Source organism: Oreochromis aureus, linkage group 20 (assembly GCF_013358895.1).
Source record: "Oreochromis aureus strain Israel breed Guangdong linkage group 20, ZZ_aureus, whole genome shotgun sequence".
Classification (NCBI taxonomy): domain Eukaryota; kingdom Metazoa; phylum Chordata; class Actinopteri; order Cichliformes; family Cichlidae; genus Oreochromis; species Oreochromis aureus.
In genome coordinates, this window is record NC_052961.1 from 25,844,846 (window position 1) to 25,869,607 (window position 24,762).

Here is a 24,762-nt window from a genome sequence, read left to right on the forward strand (position 1 = left end):
ACTGTCAGTTTAAAGTTTGAGGTTTATTAGAAATACCAGTTTAGCAATACAATTAGTTAAAAAAATAAAAAAAACAACTACACACATTTTAAATATTGAAATTCCAAAAGCATTTGCAGCTGGCTTCTCAGTTGCTGTTTCAGGTGTCATTCTTGGCTGACACGAAATTCCCGGTTGCGTTTCCTGCTCGCAGCAATCCGGGAGAAAACGTGTCATTGAGGAAAAACACCTCTGCATCAGTCAGTCATGAACCATCATATATCGCTTTTGCAGACCGGCGACAGAGTGTTACATGACCTTACAGGCGTTAGTTTCACTTTCTTCACTGATTCAACAGAAACAAAACCACAGGTCTGCCCTGCGTGGGCCGTGGTGGTGAGCAGCGAGACAGTAGCTGTTATCAAAAATGGGTTTTCTTTGTGACTCGCTCAGCTTAGTATTTTTACTCCAGATGCTTTTATAGCGTTCTTTGCTGCCGCTGGTGTTTTACTTTTACTTTTTAAACATGGTTTTTGTTCTTCATGTGAAAGTTTTGAACTGACGTGACATGAATTCTGTCTGAAAAACATTTCAAGGTGACCTGCAGTGTTGAAGCGTAATGTCTGTGTGGAAGGAAGGAGGATGCCCCACCGGGCTGATGGGTCGGGGGATGTCTTGTGCGCCGTGGGATGGAAACGGACCCCATAACCAGCTGGGGCTCAGAATCACAGCTGCATTATGGGTTCCGTTACAATCCCACCCACAAACAGAGGGTTTCAGCAGGGCTGGGCTCAGGTCAGCATGGCTAAAATAAAACAGGAAAACAAAAAACAAGTTAGAAACAGAAAGTAGGTGAATTTACATGATATGTTTGAGAGCAGTGATCAAACTCACTCATACGACCTGAAACGGAAAAACATGAGTGAGCTTTTCGATTAATTACATCGCATTATCTTTGTTTTGCACTGACAAATGAGTCATTAGAATTTTGTTTTGGGTAAAGCGCTTTTTAGTGATTTGAAATTGAGAAGTGTGGTTTGTTTCCATTGTGGGGCTGTGCGAGCAGCTGAGGGTTTAGATGATTCATTGGCAGTCGTGACACTGTAACTTCCTCTGGCTCGTTTTGTTCTGGTTTTTGGGTGCTGATACGACCTGATCTCAACAGACCTGCAGTGGATCTGAATGGAAATTGTGTAACCTCCACCATGACGTATTTAAGTTATTTGGCTGAAATGTGAACAATTTAAAGAAATAAAAGCTGTATTTCATCAATAAGTAAGTGAAAATCCACTTTGTGATACATTTCATTTTTTTTGATAAAGTTTTGTGATTTTCAGCCGTTTATTCCGACTCTCTAACTGCTGGTTTACACTTCTGCAGAAGCAGACATTTAAGCTTATAAGGCGATCAGAGTCCAGTGTTCTTTATGCTGTAACATAAAAACAACCATTAAAATCACCCAGCCACTCAGGTCTAACTCTGTGATTTAAGTCCCACACAGATTCAGACCGATGCAAGGAGATTTAGTTTATCACTCCAAACACGACACACCTCCCAGTCACACAGCAGCTGGCTCATTACAGTAGCTTAAAGAAAAGATTACAGGCTCACCATTAAATTTGTAATAAAATGGTCAAAGACGTTAGCGAGAGTTATGGGACACAAACTGCTTTTTACAGGAAAACTCTTATTAATCAAAACAGATTTCTGGAACTGATTTTAGATGGTTTTGCAAAGTCTTTCGTTCTTTTAAGTTAGATAATTTACTGTGTTGCTGTCTGATTGAACGCTCTTAAACGAGAGTGCGTCTTAAAGAAATACTCCCCTTAAAGGTTTGGTCTATTGAGGGGGGAAAGGTAGCAGAACAACCATACAACTTTCCTGAGAGGCAGGAGTCAGAAGAGGAAAACAAAGTAGTTTTTGTTTTGGCCCAAGTAAAGTATATATGTTAAAAAACAACGTGAGGCTCAGCTTGTCAGCTTTAAATCCATTAGATATTGAAAATAGGGATTTTTTAGACCCATCACTTACTGTAACTACAGTTATAAACAGGACTATATAGGTATTCTAGCTTGAAAAACCAGTTTTGTGTTATCAGTTGTCAGAAAGAAAAAGAAAGCAAACAACAGAGGGGGCGCGGGAGGTCAGTCTGACAAGGAAGAGCTGATAGAAACGATAAAAAGGAAGAAGAGAGCCGACGAGAAAACTTTAAGGAAGAGATTTCCATCGTGGGACTCTTCCTGTGAAGCCTAAATACGCCTCACAGCCTCGCTCTGCCCTGTAATTAACAGCTAATCCAGGAAAACAAAAGACAAAGTCACTGAAAGAAAGATGCCTCGCAAAGGAGACAAAACAGCAGCAGCTCAAACATACTTTCAGTTTGTCTTGTCGGCTTAAACCCCTGATTTAAACCTGACGACTTTGTAGCTCTTCTACAGTGTGTGGGAGAATTAAACAAACGCATCCGTTACAATCAATTAAAAAAAACAAACAGTGTGCGGCAGGAATGTGAGGAAAGAGTTAAAGTTAAACTGAATAAGGAGAGAGAGAGTGAGAGGTGGAGCCATTCAGAAGCCAAGCAAGAGAATGAAAGCAAAGTGAGTGTACACAAGGAGCTGTCAGACACACGGCTGATCATTAGATTCAGTGTTGCTGAAATTTAAAAAGCTTTTATTTAAATCTTGTGCGGCTCACCTGCGCGTCTGAGCGCTGCGTCGTCCTCTGCAGTCCCGTCTGCCAACAGCTCTGGGACTCCAAACTTCCTCTTTAAATACTCCACAGATTCATTTCACTTTCACTTCTCCTGAGTCAAAACTCCTCCTTTCCTTCCTTTATCCACTCCCACTGCCCCAACTCGCCTCTCGCCCTCTGCACAAAGACGGCAGCTGGTTTTCTTTATTTAAAATGCATTCTAGGCAAACAACAAAAACACCAACAATTGGTGTAAAAGTTCACTTTTATGTGCTTTTTCTGTTTAAAATTGTTGTACAGTAAGCACAACCTCAGTGTATTTAAAGTCTGATTCAAATGCTTTCATTTATCATGAGACAGCCATATGTTTTTATACATTGTTTTATTTATAAGTACATATTTATGGCTTAAATGCATTCATTTTCTATCCTGTAGTGACTGTAAATTAACATATTTTCATATTTTATAAAGGATCAGATTATTTGGATTAAAAAATAAAAGTTTAAGAGCATGTAGGTTTTACTTTGAGGTGCTGATGTGATTTTTAAAAAGTCAGATTCATATCTTTCAAACAAATTGACTTTATTTTCAGTGAAAACACGTCTATGGTGTTTAAAAAATAAAACTGTGGAAAAATCTGGATTATCCAGGACGAGAAGATGTTGGTATTAATTCTACTTTTTTCCCTTTTTTTTTTTTTTTTAATGCTGTGAGCCTACATAAGAAATTTTATTCTCCTTCACTTTGTTTTGGTGGATGGTTAAATCTCCACAACTAAAACCTACTCAATTCTGTTTGGGTTAAAAAACGGGGCATAAGAGTGTCGTAAATAACTAAAGGTGCACTTTTAATTTAATCTCATGAACTGTTATTGTAGATCAGGCTTTAACACATACAGATAATAACCAAACATCCTTAGTAAAATAATTATTGGACTCAGTTTTCTCAAATTTTATACATAAAACAACATCTGATTGAAATTATACTCAATTGTTTCCACTGCAAGAGAATGCAGAGTATATTATATTATATATCATTTTCACACTGAAAGTAAGTTAAGGAAATGAATCAGTCACTTAAAAAAAGTCATAATTAGAATATGAAACACAATATATGAGAGATACAGTTCTTTAAGTGACTCATTTCCTTACCTTACTTTTAGTGTGAAAATGATGTCGTTTTGTAACCATTAATCATGTCAACTGTATGACCATTTGTTTATTCCAAAGACTACATAAAATGCATTATTAGTTTTCTAATGATTCCTACAGCTATGAGTAGCTGAAGTAATGACTTAATACTCATAATAGTAGTGACAGCAAAGGTGGTGTTAATTGTAACCAATAAAATGGGCTAAAATCAGTTAATTTGGATTCCTTTAAGTTAATATTGCATTGTAACATCCTAACTATTGCTTTGTGTATTGTTGGAGTGTGTCTCACAAAGTCGGTGAAATGCTACTGAAAAGGATGTAACATGAACAGAGAAATAAGCTTAACCCTTTCAAACGTGTTCTCATCTGAAGGTTTCTTGTAACCAGAGTGAGCCTTTGTACCCGGCGACGGTCACTCAGCATTAAAGGAGACATTGTGGGAGTTGTATCGCCTATTTTTTTATTTTTTTGGAACAAATGAAAACCCCAAACAAAAAACAGCCTCTGCCATGACCACTGTACCTTTACCAGAAGTAGTAGGAGAAGTCACAGAAGTGACTAAGTACAAATGGTCCGCTTTATTTCACAGATCAGGGTTCGGTTTCACATGTAAAACCTTCATCTATCCATTGTGCTAATTGAGGCATGTAAACTGACTCTTTCCTGTGTGTTAATTACAAACGTCTGCGTGCGACATGATGGATGAACCGAGGGCAGGTGTGACCAACAGAGTGTGACCGGACAACTCCCATCAGACGGTCTGGGTTTCAGCCTGGAAAGTCCGGGAGATTCAGAGGAATACCTGATGCTCTCTGGAGACCTCCAGCAGACAGGAAGATGTGGAGGTAGGCGGAGAAAGGGTGGCGGCTTTCTACGTGATGGTGGAAACCACTCTCCTCAAAGCAAGATTGGACTGAGTGGCAACAAAGCTTCTCTGGAAACTCTAGGTGGGCAGATCCATCTAAATGTTAATACTACACCCGCATAGATGGAAAAGAGTATCGATCTGATACTAAGTTCACTGAATTGTGTTAAACTGTTTATTAAAAGGAAACAATGAGATTTAGTGGTCATTAAAATGTGCTTAGAATTTGTAAACTGAGGATTTCTTATAAATCATGTGTTAAATATCAACACTTCAGAGTTCTTTTGATTCCTGAGGCATCCGATGGAAGACAAAACACTGCTCAGTAGACCATTAACACTATTTCTTTTCACAATACTTCTAGAAGGGAGATGCGTCCTGCATGACGCGTTGCCGCGGATCTCAAAATGGTGGTGTGCCCCTAACAGTTTTATTACAGAAGCTCTCTCATTCTAGTCTGAACAAGTGTCTCACACACTGCTCTCTAAATATGCTGCGATTACAGGTTAAAATATCAGTACTTGTGTTTGTATCGGCAATACTGGCCTTGTATTTGATTGGTATCAGATTGATACCAGAATTTGCAAAATCACACAGGACTACTGGAAACCAAAATAAATATCATGATGCTTTTGTGTGCGCATGTGTGTGTTCTCCTTAGCATTACAGCATGTTAAGATTGCATTAGGACAGAGAATATTAATCAAACTGTAAAGAATTACTTTGAAAGGCTTTTTTTTTTTTTTTTTTTTTAACTGTTTGTTACATGATGTTTTGAAGTTGGATGTTTAGTTCCAGTTCTTCAGTGCAACCTTCTCAGGTCAGCTCAGCATATAAATGTACAAATTTTGAACAACTATTAGGGGCAGGGAGAGCTCAGTAGGTAGCGTGGTCGCCCCATGATCGGAAGGCCGGGGATTGGAATCCACTGAACGGCTACCCTGAGCTACTCCTGAGCAAGGTACCGTCCCTACACACTGCTCCCCGTGTGCCCAATGGCTGCCCACTGCTTCACTGAGTGAATGGGTTAAATGCAGAGAATTTCCCCACAGGGATCAATAAAGAAAATTACTATTATTCAAATCACATTGAAAAAGAATATTTCGTGTGGATGACTATGATCCCGTTTATCAAACATAAAATTAGAAATTACTCTAAAACAAGCCTGTTTTTAATATCTGGTGTAAATTGAGTGGATGATGATATAAAGTGTGTAGAAACTGGCACACAGATGGCCGTCAGTTCTTGCTATTAACGAAGTTGAAATGAATGGGTCGGCTTCACTGCTTCCCTACATTAGATGAACAGAAACTAAATGGTCGGTTTAGAACAGACAGTTTCTCATCTACAAGCTGCAGCACATCCTTTTCTCTTCCCTCAGGTAACATGAGAACATGCAGGTCACGAGTTACTAGATAAGGATTCTTTAAAGTTTTAGCAAAGTTGTACAATTAAATAAAAACAGACCACAGCCACTTATGAAAAACACATGCTTTATTACTGGACATTTTTCCTCTTGAAATGGACACAGCAGGGTTCAAATACTTTGAAACAACATAAAAAGCACTGGATATTTTCATGACTCAATCACCCGTGCACTCACTGAAATGCTTTAATTCCGTCCTTCATATTTAAAACAGACGATGCATAGATGACACTGGCAGGAAGACTAATGGATCACTGGAAGAGTGGAGTTTGAGAGAGGTTGATCTTTACAGACTACTCTAATGAGAAGTGTAGTTGTGGGTGTGCGTCAAATACAGCTATCAGATGATCTGGCAGGTAGTGTTTTTGCATAATGTTTGTTGGAAGGATTCTCCATCAGAAGACAAGCTTCTCCTTAAAAGAGACGTTTCTCGTAACTGTGGGAGAAAGAGAGTGTGAGAAGAAAAGATCACACGACTTATCCACGATACTCCCTGAGGTTTCCTGTTAAGACAGACGCAGCAGTGGCCTGAATGCAGGCGCTAAAGAGGAAGTTTAACTGAAGGCTTGTATGGTTGTGGTAAGACACGAAACTAGGAAATTTGAAGACCATGAAATATGAAACTAAGCAAAACAGAGTGGATTTGTACTGAGGAAAACCAGTGTGTGTGTGTGTACCTGTGCAAGCTGTGGACTCCGCCTTCTTTCTGAGCTGATGATGTTCTCTTTTCAAATTTCAGATCTCCAGAGTACATCATGGCTCTGGAGAAGGAAAAAAGAAAACAGCTGTTAGACGACAGCAGATATCAGTGGTAAGAAATTAAGTACAATATAAAGCTTAAGGAAATAAGAATAAAGCTGGACATCAAATTTCTGTGAAATACAAGTTAATGGTCAAGCTATAGAACTTGTAATACACCTGACTGTACTTGGTTAGCCACATCACACTAATGTGATTTTCAAAATGTGTCAAGTACATCAGATTCAATCTTCATAATGAATTCCTTTTTTCCTATAACTATGAATGTATTTGTTGTCAAAAACATTTCTGCAAAAAAAAAAAAGCTACAAAGATTTTTGTTGGGCACCAGTTTGGCCCCCCATCTTGCCCCACACTCTCTCCCAGCTGTCCTGTCTACTCCCCGCTGTGCTATCTGATAAAAGCAAAAAACAAAAGTTCAAAACATTCTTTCTGTATGATGTACAAATTAAAGTGTTCATTTACAGCAGTGTATTTAGACACAGTAAAATTCATACTGCAGGGAAAGCCCAGACAGCCATTATAATTGATTGATCGATCATGATTTGTGCTTCAAATATCACTGGACATTTAATCACTTGCTTTATTGGCTTGCTTCTGAGTATTTAAACATCCATTTTTCTTCTGGTGTGGCTGTTTGGGTGCTCTCAGGGTGCAGCGTTAACACTGACAGATCCATGTTTGTGTTTTTACCTGAGTTGGGTGAGGCTTTTGGCTCCGATGTCCTGGCAGGAGTGCTGAATGCCAGCGAGCAGGTAAGGAACAAACTTGTGGATGGAGCCTTTGTCCTGCACAGCTCCGGAAACACCCTGAGCGACTTTAATCTTATCGTTCTCACTGTGAGGGGAGAGGAGGGAGAAAGGAGTGAGTAGTGTGGAGAGAACCCCTTGTTAGGCAACCTACTGCTCACTGATAGCATATCACCTTCAACAGCTTGTTTAGACCAGTTTGTTCAGTGAACATCTTTGTAAGTTTGTTCGGGGTTGTCTATTAGATGAAGATTTGTTTTTTAAAGTAAAATGCCAGCGCCATGCTTTTCTAGCAGGCTCATCATTCTTTACCACCACATAGCAGTACAACAGCTGTGTTCTGCAAACCACTGAAAATGAAATGAGGAAGTGTTGTCTGCTGGGGAAAACTGGCAAAGAAAGGCCCAACAACGTGACAGGCAGACTGGCTGTGTAAGTTGGACAGCCCCTTATTATATTACTGATACCTGAAGTATCTAGTCTGGGAGCCCAGGTTTTTGTCCATGGCGTCCAGGGAGCCCATGCCACGGTATTTCTTCAACCTGATACCATCAGAGAAGAAATATTCACCAGGAGCTTCACTAGTAGCAGCCAGCAGAGAACCCATCATCACTGGACACATAGAAAAAGAAAGAGTTAAATGTTTCACTAACTATCATGTTAAAAAACAAAAAAGGCAAGATAAAATTTTGTGCCAAGATTACAACAATGAGGTGATGGTTTTTTTTTAAATTTGCTCTATCCACAGTCAGGCTTTACCTTCTCACTAACTGTAGGGTGCAGTTATTATGTTGCATCTTAAAATTTTTTAAACAGTTCTTCAGTAATAAAACGAGAAGATAAAAATCACGTGTTTCTTTCTTATTCGACATGGCTTCAGTGCATGTTCACCTGACAATCAAATCCATACCTGTGGATGCTCCAAGTGCTAGGGCCTTTGCGATGTGGCCAACGGTCTGGATGCCGCCGTCAGCGATGACCGGAACGCCAAAACGCCTGGCATACTCTGAAACCTTATAGACAGCTGTGGCTTGGGGTCTGCCACATGCCAGCACTGACGAGGAGAGAGGAGGAAAAAAAAAAAAACAGATGAAGGTGGATTAAACAGGTACAACTGAGGAAGGTGCCCTGTAAAGAACCTCCACCTACTGTAAACACACAACTGGAGCCAGATGCACCAACTTGTCTTCACTAAGCTTGATCCTGAGTTTTTAGCTATATCAGCCTTTTAAAAATCTTATGCAGCTTGCAACCACCAAACCAAGCACAACTCAGCTATCCACATTAATGTAATTGTGATTAAGCCTAGCAGTATGCGCCATCTTGCTAATGTGTCCTTTAGCAGCAAGCTCAGGCTGATAAAACCTTATGAAAAGTAATTTTGTCATTAAAATAAAAACTAATCAAACTAAAAATCAATCAAGCTTTACAGCCAGCAGAAGAAAAACAGTCCATCAATGCGACCAGTTGGGGTTGCAGCAGATGGCCGCTGCAACCCCAACCAGTTGCAGCAGATGACCGCCTCTCCCTGAGCCTGCCGGAGGTTTCTTCCTGTTAAAAGGGAGTTTTTCCCTTCCCACTGTCGCTGAAGTGCTTGCTCATAATGGGTCATATGATTGTTGGGTTTTTTTCTCTGAATGTATTAGGGTCTACCTTACAATATAAAGCGACTTGAGACTACTGTTGTTAGGATTTGGCGCTATATAAATAAAATTGAATTGAACTGAATTCAATCTGTAAACAATGCAGGGGATTGCTTCAGTCTGTTGCCTTCAGTGACAGAGGCTGTGTGATGGCCAATATTTTTACTTTACACCTGCTCCTCACATTTTGTATGGAGAATTAGCTTTAAGCTTAAGTGGTTTAAGTTGCTTAAAAATCAGCCGATAACACCACGCTATGACAGATTCAGCTAAAGAACTGGCCTCAGTTTGGAAAACTCAGCTTTTCCATCATTTAACCGTTGTTCTTTCATATGTCTGACAGTTTGAGTAGGCAAGAGGAAAAAAAAAATCTCCACTGACTAATAATAGGATAAAGTGTTCAACGTTTAGAAAAAAGAAACAAAGTGAATGAGCAGACAAACTGGGAACATGTCTGTTAGGTTTGTTAAATGTGAAAATGAGGAAGTTAAATTTGTCACATCAGCAGAGAAATACCACACTGCTCTAAGAATCAAACTCTCATAATACACGCTGCCTGTAGCTGAAGAGGACTCTTCAGTGGATTTCAAAGCCATCTTTGAAAAGATCAACTACTCTAATATTAAGCAACAGTAGTAAAGTGCCGAAGCACAAATATCCCAACATCCCAATTCCTTTTATTAAACCGCTGAACTCGTCATTTCCTTCCAACTCAGGACTGCAAGGTACTTACCAGCACTAATGATTCCAGTGTTTCCCCACACAGACTTATTTGGGTGGGCCAGCAAGGTATATTTACTGCCAACCAGGTTTTGGCTGTTCAATCTTTCCGGGTTGCCGTTGTTGCAGCCCTTGATATCAATCAGCTGCCTCCCTCTAGAGAGGATCTCGGACGCTATCTTGGACTGCAGCTGGCGAAGAGAGTGCTTCTGCTGCAAGCTGGAGAACCACCAAAACCACAGCCTCCAGCAGGTGAACAACTAGAAAAACTGCCAAGCTCACCAAGGCTGCGGAGCGGAAGGACTCGTGTCCCCAGCTTAAGACCAAGACGAGTCAAAATCTAGTGCTCAATAAAGTGGCAGTTCTTTAATCTGATTATGTGGGGAAATACTGGATCCCTATTTTCTTTCTACTCTGCTTCTATTCAGTGAAAAAAACCAAAAACGTTTCAGAGGGAACTGTTATCATATGCAATGGCCATACTCTAAAACAGTGAAGCTGAACAGGTTCAAGCTATGAATCTTTACTATTCTACTCTGTTTTGACTCATGAAAAGCAGGGTCAAAGCAGAAATGAGCCCACAAAGCAGGTGAGTGCAGATTAATTTTCAAACAGTGGCAGCGACTTCTTTAACATCTTTTCCCACATTGTGTACAAAGGTGATTAATTCTTATCATTTATGTCCTTAAGCAAAGTCTGTCCCAACCAGCCCACAAACATGACCACAAGTGCTGAACAGAGACACCCTGTGGTAGCTAGTCACACCATCTAGTAATCCTCTGCTTTTGATTTTGTTCCAATGTTAGGAATGTGTGTTAGACATGGAGGAGACGCCTAACACAATAAGCAGTGGCCTTTGAACCCAGCCACTATCTCACCAATAGTATCTTTACATTTGTGTCTCGATCTGATGGCGTCAAACAGAAATCAAAAGGTCAGGAAAGTGGGTGGAAGAAGAGCAACATTCACTCAGCATGATCGACAGATTAGTGTGGACACACGAACAAGCAAAAACCCCAAAACCCCAAAGGCCAACTTCTAAAACCCTACTACACCTACAGATGCAAAGCTGAACCCCAATTAATGCAGCAGGCTGTGGGGGTGGGTGGGGGGAAAAGACACACTGCGATGATGGAGCCAAACAGAGCCTAGTGCACACCAGCAGGGGAACTTACTGGAGTATCCCGTAACAGTGGTTGGGGTTTTGGGGCTGTGGAGCTTTATAGCTGGTGGTACACTGAGGGGAGCTGACACACGCACGCACGCACGCACGCACGCACGCACGCACGCACGCACGCACGCACGCACGCACGCACGCACGCACCAGGGTGAGAAGTAGGGGAGAGAACAGGAAGCAGACAGAAAGGAAGGCAGAAGGTAAGAAGATGGCAAGATGAAGATGACAGCAAAACAGAATAAAAGCAAAAGGAAATGAACAAGAAATGCCTAATGATATCACAAGAATCATAGTCAACATAGAGACAAGTGCAGTCAGAAACAAGGAGCAGAGACAGAGCCTCACTACACCAGACAGACAAAACTCATAAAAGTGACAGACTGACTCAGTTTCAACATTTAAACTGAGTTTAAATGAAAAGCTTTCCTCATTTCCAAAAGGCAAACAGTCAGGATTAGAGCTGCAGCTAGCAATTATTTTGTATTCTCCATATTCTATCAATCATTCAACCAATTAATCAAAAAATCAGATAAGTACTTGTCTTATTAACCAAAATATTTTGTAATTATTCATTTACAAAACCCCCCCAATAAAACAAGGTAAACATAACATAAACTAGGGCATAAAATAAAAAGCCTTCTTCAAAGGCTTTGATGCAAAAATAAATATGTATGTATGTATATGTGTGAGCCTCTATAGGAGCATGTGCTGTGTGCAATGAAGAAACACGAGCATATAAAAATTCTCAGATCTTCTGAGGCCCCGTGCTTTGATACTTTTTCTGCTGCAGAAAGCAGACCTTCAGATGAGTGACGTTAATAATAATAACAACAATAATAATAACAACTACTTATAATTCAGTGTCCAAGCTAACAATGCCAGGTCAGTGGCTGAGAGTTTTAGTGGTTTGTATATTCTTAGTGGCCTATATATTAAGAAAAAGCTTTCATTTGTATTCATAAATATTGGTACAATTTAATTCATAATTTACATTTTATATTAATCTAAATCTGCAGTATAACATCACTTAAGTCTTGAAATAAATATGCTCTAGTACACCCCATACCCCCCTTTAGATGCACCCCTGTTGTTGCAGGTATCGCTGCCATATAAAGTAGGACAGCTGCTGTCAGCCTTCCGCAAGCTGCCTCATTTAAACATACCAGGTTCAGTCAGTCTGCACACGTACACTTTTTAACTTCTGTAGCTTTACTGTAGATTTTCATTGTAGCACCGCTGTTTGTTTTACACAAAGTTTGCATTTCTTTACATTGGTATTTAAAAAAAGAAAAACTCCAATTATAGAATTTTCTTATCTAATCTAGTTTGACATATAAGGCTCAACAAAAACAAGCGATATAAAAAGGTATAAATCAATACAGTTCAAGCCATTAACAATGTGAAGCTTTTTTGGAAACTACTAAACAGCTTATAACCAATCCCCATCCCAAAGTCAGACCTAATATAAAAAAAATAAAATAAAAACATGATACTCAAAGTTAGCCAGGTGCAAATGTTTACAAGGAATTAAAATGAATGAAAAAAGGCAGCTGCATCTATAAAAACTCACTAACATTCAGCCAAAGTGATGTAGCTGGAGGGTGAAGAGCTTTCGAGGAACGCAAAATTCTGCGATGTGCCAACAAAAAGTCCAGTATGACTGAAGTGTAAGGCAGGCGAGTTAAATCATAGAGAGGTAATACATCTGCCGCACTGTCGAGGATGCCAAGATATATTTTACATAGTCTTGATTTTGACGTATACAATCCATTTACCGTCTTAAACTAAGTAAGGGAGAGTCTTGCACATGAGGATGAGGTATGAATACCATCAATTACTTTTTCCAAGTAATCTTCCCCAAATTTAAGACCCGGTTCCTTTTCTCAACTGGAAGTGATCTTTTTGGTTGAGTAATTGCCCAATGCAGTAATGAAAGTATACATTCGTGAGATAAGAGCCTTACTGTGAGATTTCAACTCAAATAAGTCCTCCCACAAATGCTTAGGGGGCTGACATAGAAACTCTGGGGAAGCAGAGGATGCAGTATGTCTTATTTGAAAATAGCAGAATAAATATGAGGGCAAATTGTACAAAAGACATATCACTAAAAACCGAGAAAATTATTGTAAAATTATATTGAAAACATCGACTCCTTTTCTTGCGCATATATGAAAGGAAGAGGGGGGGTGATTATTACAGATTGGGGCCAGAGCAGATGCAGAGACAGAATTAAGGTGGCACTGGAATTGATACCAATTTTATTTATTTTTTTCCCCCCCCACAGAGGCAATTACAACAGGGTTATTACAACAAAGGATTAAACTTTGCAGCTTGCAGAGCTTGATATGCATTCCTAAATACTTAAAGCCAGAAAAAGTTAGACAGAAAGGTAGCTCAGTTTTGTCTAAGCTCCTGTGTATCAAGGTTTATGGGAGAAAGAGACAAAATTTTAAAGTGATTCCATAATAGCAGATAGGTGAATTGTTGGATTTGTAACATAATAATAAATCATCTGCATATAAAGCAATCCTGTGCACTATGCCACTACAAATCACCCCTTGGAACAAAGAAGTTCCTAGAGGTGGCTGAGAGAGGCTCTACTGCTAAAGTGAAAAGTAAAGGTGAGAGGGGGTAAGCCTGACGTGTACCAAGTTTTAAGTAAAAGAATCTCAGTATTAGTACAAAACTGACGCTAATGGGGTGATGCTGATACTCTTCACCAAATCAATAAAAAAGGAGTGTATGAAAAGCGGGCTAGATTTAGTATCACGATTAAAGAAATAAATTAAAAATAAAACAAATACAAAAAGCAAAACAAACAAACTGAGCAGTACCTCTCACTCCCACCCACTAGGCCCCATTCCCCCATAAAAGTGACCGCAGTATATCCACCAAGAACTTCAACTTCCTGACCCAAACTCCTGCTACACACAATAATAGCAGCTCCACAGAACCATAACTTAAGTACTAAATAGATGTCCCAGTGTAAATAAAACATCTCAATGAACATTAGTTTAAAACCATAATCATGTACTGCAGGCTGCACATTGTCCAACTTAGAGGACAAGTTCACAAAGGATGACTTAAAGCCCACTAGCACTGCAGCTTTATGCCCAATTTGAGTAATCAATGCAGAAACCATAATAATTGATTATTATTTTCTATAATAAAATGAAGCTGCAGCATAAATGTTTCACGGCCTATGATGTACAAAGATGATCAGACATCAGATAGTAGAAAGGGTCAGAACTGTCAACAACAGTTACCCCTGAATGCAACAAAACAATGTCAACAAACTAAGCAACTGGAAATGCGCACGTTTCCATCAGGAAGCTCATAAAGTACACAAAAATACAGAATTGATTGTTTTTCAATACGATATACTACACGGGGTGAAAGTTTTCTGTTCTTGGTTTGGTCCATGCTTTAGGGCAGCGGTCCCCAACCTTTTTTGCGCCACGGACCGGTTTATGCCCGACAATATTTTCACGGACCGGAAATAAGGTGTCGCGGATAAATACAACAAAATAAAACTAGTACCGGTACCGAAAAAAAAGAAGATTTATTCATAACACACGTGAAAAGACCCAGGAAAACCGAGTTAACGATAAAAACGATAACAAAATAACGCTGAAAACCGATAAAAACCCTGAAAACCATACATTGCACACCTGAGCCTCAACTCTCGCGGCCCGGTACCAAACGACTCACGGACCGGTACCGGTCCGAGGCCCGGGGGTTGGGGACCGCTGCTTTAGGGTTCATCAAGCAAAGCAGACTTTAAGTATTGTTTTTTGCTGCAGATCTTTACTGCTGCTATTTTGTGGCAGTACCTGCTACACCAAACAGATCAAAGGCTTCAGACTGGTTGAGAGCAGTTTTATAAAAGGAAGCAGGAAGTGATGTGCCTGCTGTCTGTACAGCTTTGCCTTCAGTCACTCACCTTCCTGCGTGATGCAGATGGAGCCGCTGCCCATCCCCACTCTCAGTGCATCCACTCCTGCATCAATCAGATTCTTGGCCTGAGCTGCAGTCACGACTGCCACAGACAGGGTGAGACACAGAGGAGAAAAAAACAGTAATTTTCACCACAAGCAACAGATCAATGAGCATCGATTAAAATCAAAGACATGATTGTTCAACACTCAAGCCCACTGGCTGTGAACAAATGTAGGATGTCTTGCTCCCCCTTTCCACAATATGCCTTTATCATAGACAATTCTGACAAGTGCATACATAGAAAACAGCATCCATTCTATAGCGATTAAAGAAAACACGTTCTCTGAATATTTTACATATGAAAATGTTAGTGTGTGTAAAGTGAAGTTACCATTGCCACCGATGACCTGCAGGTTGGGGTGCTTTTCTTTAATATATTTGATCATACTGATCTGGAAGATTGAGTTGCCCTGAGATGAGTCCTGGAGGTAGAGAGATGAAACATAACATGATCTTCCCATTCAAAGACATGAAGACTCACCCAGATCGAAGATAACCCCTTAACAACAAAAAACAGTGTATTCTAAACAATAATTGGCAGGTCTACTCTGTCCTTCATCCAAGCGACTGCATTTTCTTTTCTGATTCCATGGTTATGCAGACTGTTTCATTAAGTGGTTTTAGTTAAATATTTGTCAGGGACCAAGGCCCTCTCTCTCTTACCTGCACAACAAAACCAAAAATTGGTCCCAGTTTAAGCCCCGTCCCCAGTTTCAACACGACTTAATTACCCCCAAACCTTGCAGTAGAAACATTCCACGCTTCTAAAAAGCACATTAGAAGTCCTTACAAGTACAACCACATCCACGCCGCTCTGCACCAACAGGTCCAGCCGGTACTTGTCGTCAGCATGTGTGCCGATGGCTGCACCACACAGCAGCTGTTTCCGAGAATCTTTGGAAGCTAAGGGGAAGTCTCTGTTCTTCTTCAAGTCTGTGCGAGCGATAATGGACACCAGGGACCCCTCTTCATTCACTATGGGCAATTTACCTGCAGGAGGAACCAAAGGCATGAAAGCATGCTCATGTGTGCACTTAGAAGCAGCTTACCCTGTTCCTTGGTACATTTTTTCCCCATCATAGGGCTAAGTGATAATAGCCAAAATTATGATCATGATTATTCACAGATTTTTGTGCAAAAAATACTTTTATTGCACTGTCAGGTAAACAAAGCACAGCTTTAACATCCAGTGTTGTGCTACATTCCAGCTAATGTACAAATTATTATTACAGAAAAATAAAACTGATCCTCATCAACTAAATTTAGGGCATCTTTTGAAAGAAAAATAAATCAAAAACTTTTCCACAAAAAACAGAATACTGCGGTCACTTTTACACTGCATTATATTCCTATTAAAAAAAAATCTTTGCAAAACAATAAGACGTCTGTTCATCTCACCTAAAGACATCTCCACAAAGAAAAATAGCCTCATTCCATTCACTGTACCAGCATGACATATGTGAATAAAATTTAGCAAAGACAGCCCAACAGATACAAGATTTTTAAGAGCAATAACAATATTTCTACTCTATATTTGGCAATTTGAAAATCCAACATTGGTTGATTTTGTTTTCCCCCCTTTCAGACACATGAAACTGATTCCCATAACAATTATTATGTGTAGTTATGAGTCTTTACTGAGAAAATAATGACAAAGCAGTTTAAAAATGATCTTGTTTTACTGTCACTACAAGTCATGGGTTACTCATTTACACTCTCCAAAATTCTGCTTAGATCAGCTTGTTCTGAGGTGCCCCCAAAAGGGACGTTACAAAGTGCCCTCTGGTGGACAAACAGTGCAACATTAACATGGCTGAAAGGTGTTTTTTAGTTTTTACAATTTCATCTAGGTTGGCTGTAGCTCAGGAGGTAGAGCAGGTCACCTACTGATCAGAAGGTTGGAGGTTCGATCCCAGGCTCCTCCAGTCTGCATGCCAAGTGTCCTTGGGCAAGATACTAACCCCAAGTTGCTCTCCGATGCATCCATCGGAGTATGAATGTGTGTGAGTGTAGTTAGAAAGCACTCAGTATAGAGGTAGTGCTTGTGAGAATGGGTGTGACTGGGTGAATGTGGCGTGTTGTATAGAGCGCTTTGAGTACTCTGGGAGAGTAGAAAAGCGCTATATAAGAATCAGACCATTTACCATTCATCTATCAGCCAGCTGATATATCAGTGGAGCTCTAGCAGAACTCAGTGGCTGTGAGATCCCATTTGCTCCCCCTTCCAGAGTTTGTTTGCAGTGCAGGTCTACCCCACATTGGGAAAATCGTTGCATAAGGGGATAACATATCTCTTGTCCCCTACACTGACTGGACGATGCAGTTGTATTGGTGATTTCAGTGAGTCTTTGTAGCCCGGACAGATGTGCTGATTGGCTGCTCAGGTTCACCCTTTATGGATGTCTGCGCTGACACTGGATAACATGACTCATCCAGTGTCAGCTTAGACATGGCATTTTTTCCCCCCTCTGCCTTCATGAAATCATTTTACCACAGTTAATGAAGTGTTTTCAGGTGGTTGAAGAAGTTAGTTTATTGCTTTGCAGATCACACTAAATCCAAAGTATTTCCGAACAATGGATGAAGATCTGTTTAGAATAACAACCTCTTTGCCTTTTGCTATGCCAGACTTTTGCTATTTGTTTTGACTGTTTGATATCTGTTGTTTATCTGTCTTTGTAGTGTCACTCATTCAGAGTACATCCAGGAAACTTCAAGCTGCAGCATGCAGGAAACAGCGGTGACTGGTATGTGCTGGCACACCGTCAGGCAGTGATTTAGGGACTGCTTGATTTGCTTTGTGTTCAACCAGCAGGGCACACATTCACATTATCAGTCAATCACGTTCCCGCAATTGTGGAAAGCCAAAATTATGATCAAGGATAAAATCTAATCAACTGGCCCGGCTTCATCATCACATTATCAGGTCTTACACGAAACAACCTACACACCTTTCTTACTCCTCTGGAGGATTTCATTGGCTTCTTTCAGAGTCACTCCAGCAGGGGCGACCACCAGATCCTCTCGCTTTGTCATCACCTGTGAGAAGATTACAAAGGTTTCTAAGAAAGTGTCTCTAGAGCAGTTTGAGGTGTAACATTTCAAGATCAAGATAAAAAATCTTGCGGATATATTTGTAGCTGTGTATGCTTCAAGTGCCATGTGTTTGCCACTCTGTCAGCTTGATTATGAAAATTAAATGGAAATTGGAGAAAGGGTTCCTCTGCTCGTTCCACTTTAATGTATTTAGACTGCAACAATGCAAAAAAAACATTAAAGACTCTGAAGTCTCACAATGTAATGAAAATGTCAGTTTATCAAGGCCAATTTTTTTGGATGCCCACCTCACTCAGTGGAAGGTCGTGGTCCTCCACCTTCAGAAAATCGATGTCTCTGGATGAGATGATGCCCACTAACTTGCCGCCCATTTTGCCGTTATCTGTGACAGGGATGCCACAGAACCCATGACGTGCCTTGGCCTGGAAGACATCCCTTACTCGCTCATTGGGGCTCATCACCACAGGATCTGTGATGAAGCCCTGCTCATATCGCTGGAGAAGGAAGGGAAGGAAGGAAATGAGGAGGGGAAAAAAAAGAGGATGAGGATGTGGAAAAGTAAAGAGGGAGCAAAAAAAGGAGCAGTGAAGGGAACATAAAGGAATCACTGCCTATACTCTATAAGCTGGGAAGCAGACAAATACACTGCTCTACAAATGCACACACAAAAAAAGACACATGAGTCAAGAAAGATGAAAATAAACATGCAAAAAGAAAAAAAAGACGAGAGAGAGACTGAACACAGAATCACTACCTTGACTTTGCGAACTTCATTAGCCTGAAACTCTGGAGTGCAGTTGTGGTGAATGAAGCCTATACCGCCTGTTAGCTGCAAGGAGAGATAACACGTGTGTGTGCCTGAGGATGGCCAGATGTGATGGCAGAACAATAAATGCCTTTGGTTGTTATACTCACTGCCATAGCGATGGCCATGTTGGCTTCAGTGACAGTGTCCATAGGAGAGGAGACGAAGGGGGTCTTCATGGTGATTTGTTTGGTGAGCGCTGATGTCAGGTCCTACATACATAGAAACACTCAGTTTAACCTTTCAAGCCTCACACAGTGGGGTAAGCAGAGGTGGAAATATTTAACCAGTTTCAGTTCAATGGTTGTGGCATTACAACATCACATTGTTTGGGATATTAAAACACTTGACACTATGTATCCGTTTGTTACAACATACCAGCACAAAACATGTCATGTCATGTTCTGTGTGTGTTTAGATAGTTAAATATTTGAACTGAAGAAAGGCAACTAAACAGATTTATGAATGGCACTTACAGGACAATCATGTCGTCTGAGGTGTTTTACCGCCATCTGACTGTTTTCCAGCTGACAGAAGTACTTCAACTTACAGCTATGCTTCAATAGTATATGTCAGTAGGACACAACATAATGTTTTTAATCCGTGTGACTGTGGAATAAATTTAACATGTTCTTATGGTGGAAAAAGGACCAGACAATATTTTTTTAAATCTTCTGATACAAACTATATTTTACAAAGTGGACTAAATGCTCAGTTTCAATTCAAAGCCATATGAGAGATGCAAGTGACTTTTATCCTTTTTGAAATACATTGTCCATTGCTTACTTTTATTTTAATAGATATTTGCGCAAAACTCTTGAATTATGCCCAAAAACATGTTTTGTGGGGTCATGGTGACCTTAGGCCTCCAAACTAAGAGTCCTAGTGAATGCTTGCTCAGTGAAATGCAAGACCAATGCATCGGTCACCCTAAAACTAAAAGAGCATAAGGAATGCTTATACAGCATATCTCAACATGCTGAGCCATCTAAAATCACCATAGAAGAAATTCCTTCGTTACAACAGTCCAGTCCAAACATGAACACACCAAAACTAGCTAAACAAAAAAAATAGTTCAGAGCTACTGTTTAAATGTGCATTGTAAAAAGGATGCATATTAACCAAGTTACACATATATTTGGTCAGACTGCTGCTTTCTATGTCAATAACAAAAGGAAACCGCAGCTCTGACACAAATGTGGTTATGATGTTGCATGAACCAAGTCTAAGATGAACAAGACAGACTCCAAGAGCGCAAATCTCCACCACGGCAGCTCAGTCTCTGGCCAGTATTTACTTTTAAGGGACTAGTATTGTGTTTTCTATGTATTCATTTTTCGCCTTTGTTCTTTTTCAACGTACTGGAGTGTGTAGTGCAGTAAAAACAAGTGCAAAGTGCATGCTTTTGGTTTTTGCACTGTTGAAACGCATTTTAATATACTTCCCCTAATTTTGAGAATAATTGTGTTTTTACGTGGCTATAGTACATCTGTAACATTCATTGTACTGTTTGGTAAAATTAAGTTTAACTGTTTAATAATAAAGAGCAAATTAAAAGCTTTAGATCACAAGTTTTTGCTTAAAAAAGAAAAATGTATTCAGGAATGCTGCACATGTATTCTAACTGTTTTGTATTAAAACAGTTATAACCTGTTATTGTACTCTACATAAAAAGGTCATAATAAAATGAATCAATATAATCAAAAATATCCCATGTTGACAAAATGTTGCCTATCATTTTATATAGCTCTAGACCTTCAGATCAATCTATTGACCTTGAAGGAGGAGAAGTCAAAGGACAAAGGTGAAATAATTTAAATCTTTATAATGTACTTTCTATATGTTAAGAACACACACCACACTTGTAAGAATCATAGTTTCTAAGTTATAAGGCTTTTTGTCAATTTCCAACCAACAAATCATTAAGACAATGACTAAGCTAATAACATGACCCCACTCTACACCTCTACTAAGAACTCATTCGATACTTCTCAAGTTATTGTGTTTACAAAGAGAAGGACAAAAAGTAGAAGTAATAAGATAAAAAGAAGTAGAAGTAACTTAACCACCTTAGAGAAATGTTCATTTCAATCAAACACACTATCAGATTTTCTGCCCCCAGACGCCTTTAACCTTGTGAGCCACGGTGCTGTATGGGTTTATGCTGGTGCAGCCTTTGGTGACATTTCTCAGAGCAAAACATTCCAGAGCAATAAACACAGGAGTTTCTCTGCTACAACCTTACTTGGTCTGGTATGACCAGCAGCTCATGAAGGCTAAAGTTAGTAAACTTTAGATAGGTGTGCCACCACCACAGTTTCCCAGTTTTGTAGTTAGTTGGTATCCCCTGAACGTCACAGTGACAGCATTTACAAAAAGTTAAGGAGTCTCTTTAAAGTGAAAACAAACTGTGCGACTTTTGGAAGCACTGTGAGATAACATTAGAGATGGGAGGCACACAGCTCATAATCCTCACTCTCACCTCATATGCTCCCACCCTGAACATTATCCAGCTTGGATTAGTATAATACTACAACATCAGCTTTAACCAGATCTTGCATGTTGGCAATTATTCGTCTGTCGACTCAACTCACCACTTGATCAGCAGTGAAGTCAATGTAGCCTGGCAGAATCAGGAAGTCACTGGGGGAGAAACAAAAACAGTTAAGGTTGAAAAAAAGTTTAGATCTTTTCAGCCTACAGTTCTGAAGCTTCCTTTGAGATGTCAAACACGTTAACCCCCAATGTCTGACTAAACTGGCTTCACGCCAAGATTTAAAAGGAATAATACACTAATTGTAAGTATTTTTTGTAAACAGTGAACATGACTGAGTAAATATTGAGCAGGTGATTTTTTTAAGCTCAGAAATAATTATGGAATTTGAGAAAGAACACATCTTATGCAACTGCAAACTGGACATAACATGAATTTCTTGGACGGGGATCGTCAGTGAGTGTCATGTTCACAAGACTGCAGAGCATACATGGAGCAGAGTAGAGGCAACGAGGCCCAGAAACAGACTGAGGGTATGAAAGCATGTTCATCCATGCAACCTGAGAAAATGTGGGTCATTAAGCCACTGCACTTTATTATGCATGAACAGCATTTAAAATAGATTAAACCTGGGGTTCCAGTGGGTCAAAGGATTCGCTGACACAGCTTTATTTTCTTACCCATTTAGAAAAAAGAAAAAACACTAAAACACGGTGTGTTTTCTTTCATTTTATTTTGTTTGTATTATATAACAGTTTTGAAATCTGTAATTGCTTAAAAAATAGTTTTAATTCATCATTGGATTGCTTGGTTACTAAAATGTCAGAAATAATTACATTCAGATTTTTGGGGGGAAAAAAACAGAAAAAGCTGAAAAGTTTCAGAGTCATCTTGTGGATGATTTGATAATCAGTGAATCAGAGTCTTAGTTTTTCCTGCTGAGTAAATAAAGCAATTTCATTAAAGAATAAACTGTTTTTGTTGTGCAGAGGACTACCAGGCCGACGTTCTAAATATAGCCAGGGTCCACAGGGTTCAGCATAACAACACAGGACTGCATGAGCCAGAGCCTAAATTTAGGGCAAGTGTGTGCATCCAAGGACTGTTCACCCCTCTAATTTCCAATAGGCTTCAACTCAGACTGGTCCAGTATTATTAGCTTAGAAGGGCACCAGTGATCCTTTGACACACAATGCGCGATTTATGAAGTGAAAACAATTAAAATTTATAGAGACTTTCAAAACCTCACTGAACAATTTATCTGGGATTTCCCTGCTAATACATACAGCTGCACAGTTACACAGTGGCAGTGGATTCACCGTGAAACGTTCAATCCTGCGTACACTGCAGAGATTTTCAAAAGGCGCGAAATTTAAACAGTGAGTTCATATTTAAATGCCACTAGACTTGCTTGAAAACAAAACGAACAAGAAAAAAAAAACCCAACAACACAAAACACAGGCACACAAAAGCAAATTCTTGTTCTTCAAACTGATTGCATTCTGGGAAATGTAGGATCCTCTCTTTTTTTGAGGGGGCGCTATCCCCGTTGAGCTAAAAGTAAGCCCTAGCAATAATGCACCTATTACACGACAATAAATGCAACAATAAGGTAACACCCTGGTTTTCTCTTCATAATATTACTATAATGTCTTTTGAGAAACATGAACCACTTACGTACAAACTTAGCTAACCCAGTCCGACTTTGGCAACACGTCTAATACAGGGAGGTACACACAAACCCATACAAAAGGATTGGCGTTAACTTGGCCTGCTTACCAGGTATAGAGATAAGGTCCTTACTTGTATGTGAGTCCGTCTCCTCCGTTGAACAGCTGCTGCCCCGTCAGCCCGTCATCGGGGACGTAACCGGTTTGCCCGCTGATCAGGTAGTCCGCCATGCTGTCCAAACAGCCTTCAGCAGTCCTCTTATCAGCCTTCGACTATAAATAAATCACCCTAACAAGCTGCCGAGGTGCGCATACAGAAACACACAAACACTCTCTCAACCCGCACCGGCTCAGACACCGACAACTTTCCTCTTTCGCGCCGCGAGCTGCTCTCCTCCTCGGTCAGTTACCCTTCAGTGCGTCGTCAGGTTCCTCCGTGCCCCCTCTTAGCAGTCTGAGCGTGTGCTAATGAAAAGAAGAGGACCAGAAAACGGCACCGTGAGAGAAATTCACTGCTTTTTCGAGCCTCTTCAACCTCAACAGACAAGTGCTCATGTTCTCTCTGCAGCTAACTCCAGCACGTGCATCACTCCCGTCTGACAGCGTTTCCGACACTGGCGTCACATCCGGAAGACCCGCCCCCTCATATATATTATTTAATTGCTGGAGAATTTAATGAAGCTCCTCTTCAGTATTGACACAAAGTTGTATTTACTCGCATACGGGTGACTTGTAGGCCCTATGAAGATAACACACTGATTTCTGACATTTTTAGGGCTCCAAAGCTGCTTAAATCCAGCTGCACTGATTTCTGTTTGTTTGCGTTTCTCGTTTGTAGCCTACCGGGTACACTGGGAGATTTAAAAAAAAAAAAAAAAAAAAAAAAAATACATAGTATGGCAAGGTTATCCCAACAGAAAATAATTATTTAAATTTATATTATTTAAATGTAATGATGTCTAACAAGGCTGGAGTTTACAAGTAACGAGTGACACATTAAATGCGATAGCGTCTTTTCCAACCTTTGTTTCCCCCCCCCGAAGGTGTTCAAACCAAAAGAGTCCCCAGGTATCCTGAGCACCTTTTAAAAGTTCCAGGTGGCAACAAAAGTAGGTAAGGAGTGAAGGACATATTTGGTGGTTACATATTTTAAATTATTACAGTAGTAACAAGGTTATTCTTTAATCTGGTAAGTTTATTCGTCTAGTTGACAGCTCATACAACGAGCTTGCTGGTCAGTTAGTAGTCTATAAATGACTGTTTTTTTTTTTTATTAAAATAAATTCCCGTGTAGTTTATAATCTCACATATATGGAGGACCAGAAGAGCCACGCGCATCGAAATAAAAATTTCTGTGCTTTAATAATGACTTTTAGAATAAATTCTGCAATTGTAAATTCATTTTTGAATTCCAATTTAATAAACTGCATTTCAAAATCCTTTTTCCAATTGCATTTCAAAATCCTTTTTCCAATTGCACTTTAATAAACTGCATTTCAAAATCCTTTTTCCAGTTGCACTTTAATAAACTGCAGTTCAAAATCCTTTTTCCACTTGCAATTTAATAAACTGCAG

At 39.8% G+C, this 24,762-nt stretch overlaps 1 protein-coding gene and 1 long non-coding RNA gene across 2 annotated transcripts; both read right to left on the bottom strand.

The window, feature by feature from the left end:
- Window positions 1-4: 4 nt before the first annotated feature.
- On the bottom strand, window positions 5-2,823 carry LOC120435343. Its single transcript, XR_005609666.1, has 2 exons — window positions 2,674-2,823; window positions 5-784 (listed from the first exon to the last, which is right to left on the bottom strand). It is a non-coding gene; the product is annotated as an uncharacterized LOC120435343 (long non-coding RNA).
- A 3,341-nt stretch (window positions 2,824-6,164) lies between these two features.
- On the bottom strand, window positions 6,165-23,817 carry impdh2 (IMP (inosine 5'-monophosphate) dehydrogenase 2). Its single transcript, XM_031745379.1, has 14 exons — window positions 23,321-23,817; window positions 21,618-21,666; window positions 19,134-19,235; window positions 18,973-19,047; window positions 18,506-18,712; window positions 18,113-18,200; window positions 15,952-16,151; window positions 15,493-15,583; window positions 15,106-15,201; window positions 8,533-8,676; window positions 8,090-8,234; window positions 7,567-7,710; window positions 6,792-6,875; window positions 6,165-6,550 (listed from the first exon to the last, which is right to left on the bottom strand). Exons 1-14 carry the CDS (start codon window positions 23,416-23,418, stop codon window positions 6,529-6,531), a joined length of 1,545 nt encoding a protein of 514 aa, XP_031601239.1. The 5' UTR covers window positions 23,419-23,817; the 3' UTR covers window positions 6,165-6,528.
- Window positions 23,818-24,762: the final 945 nt, after the last annotated feature.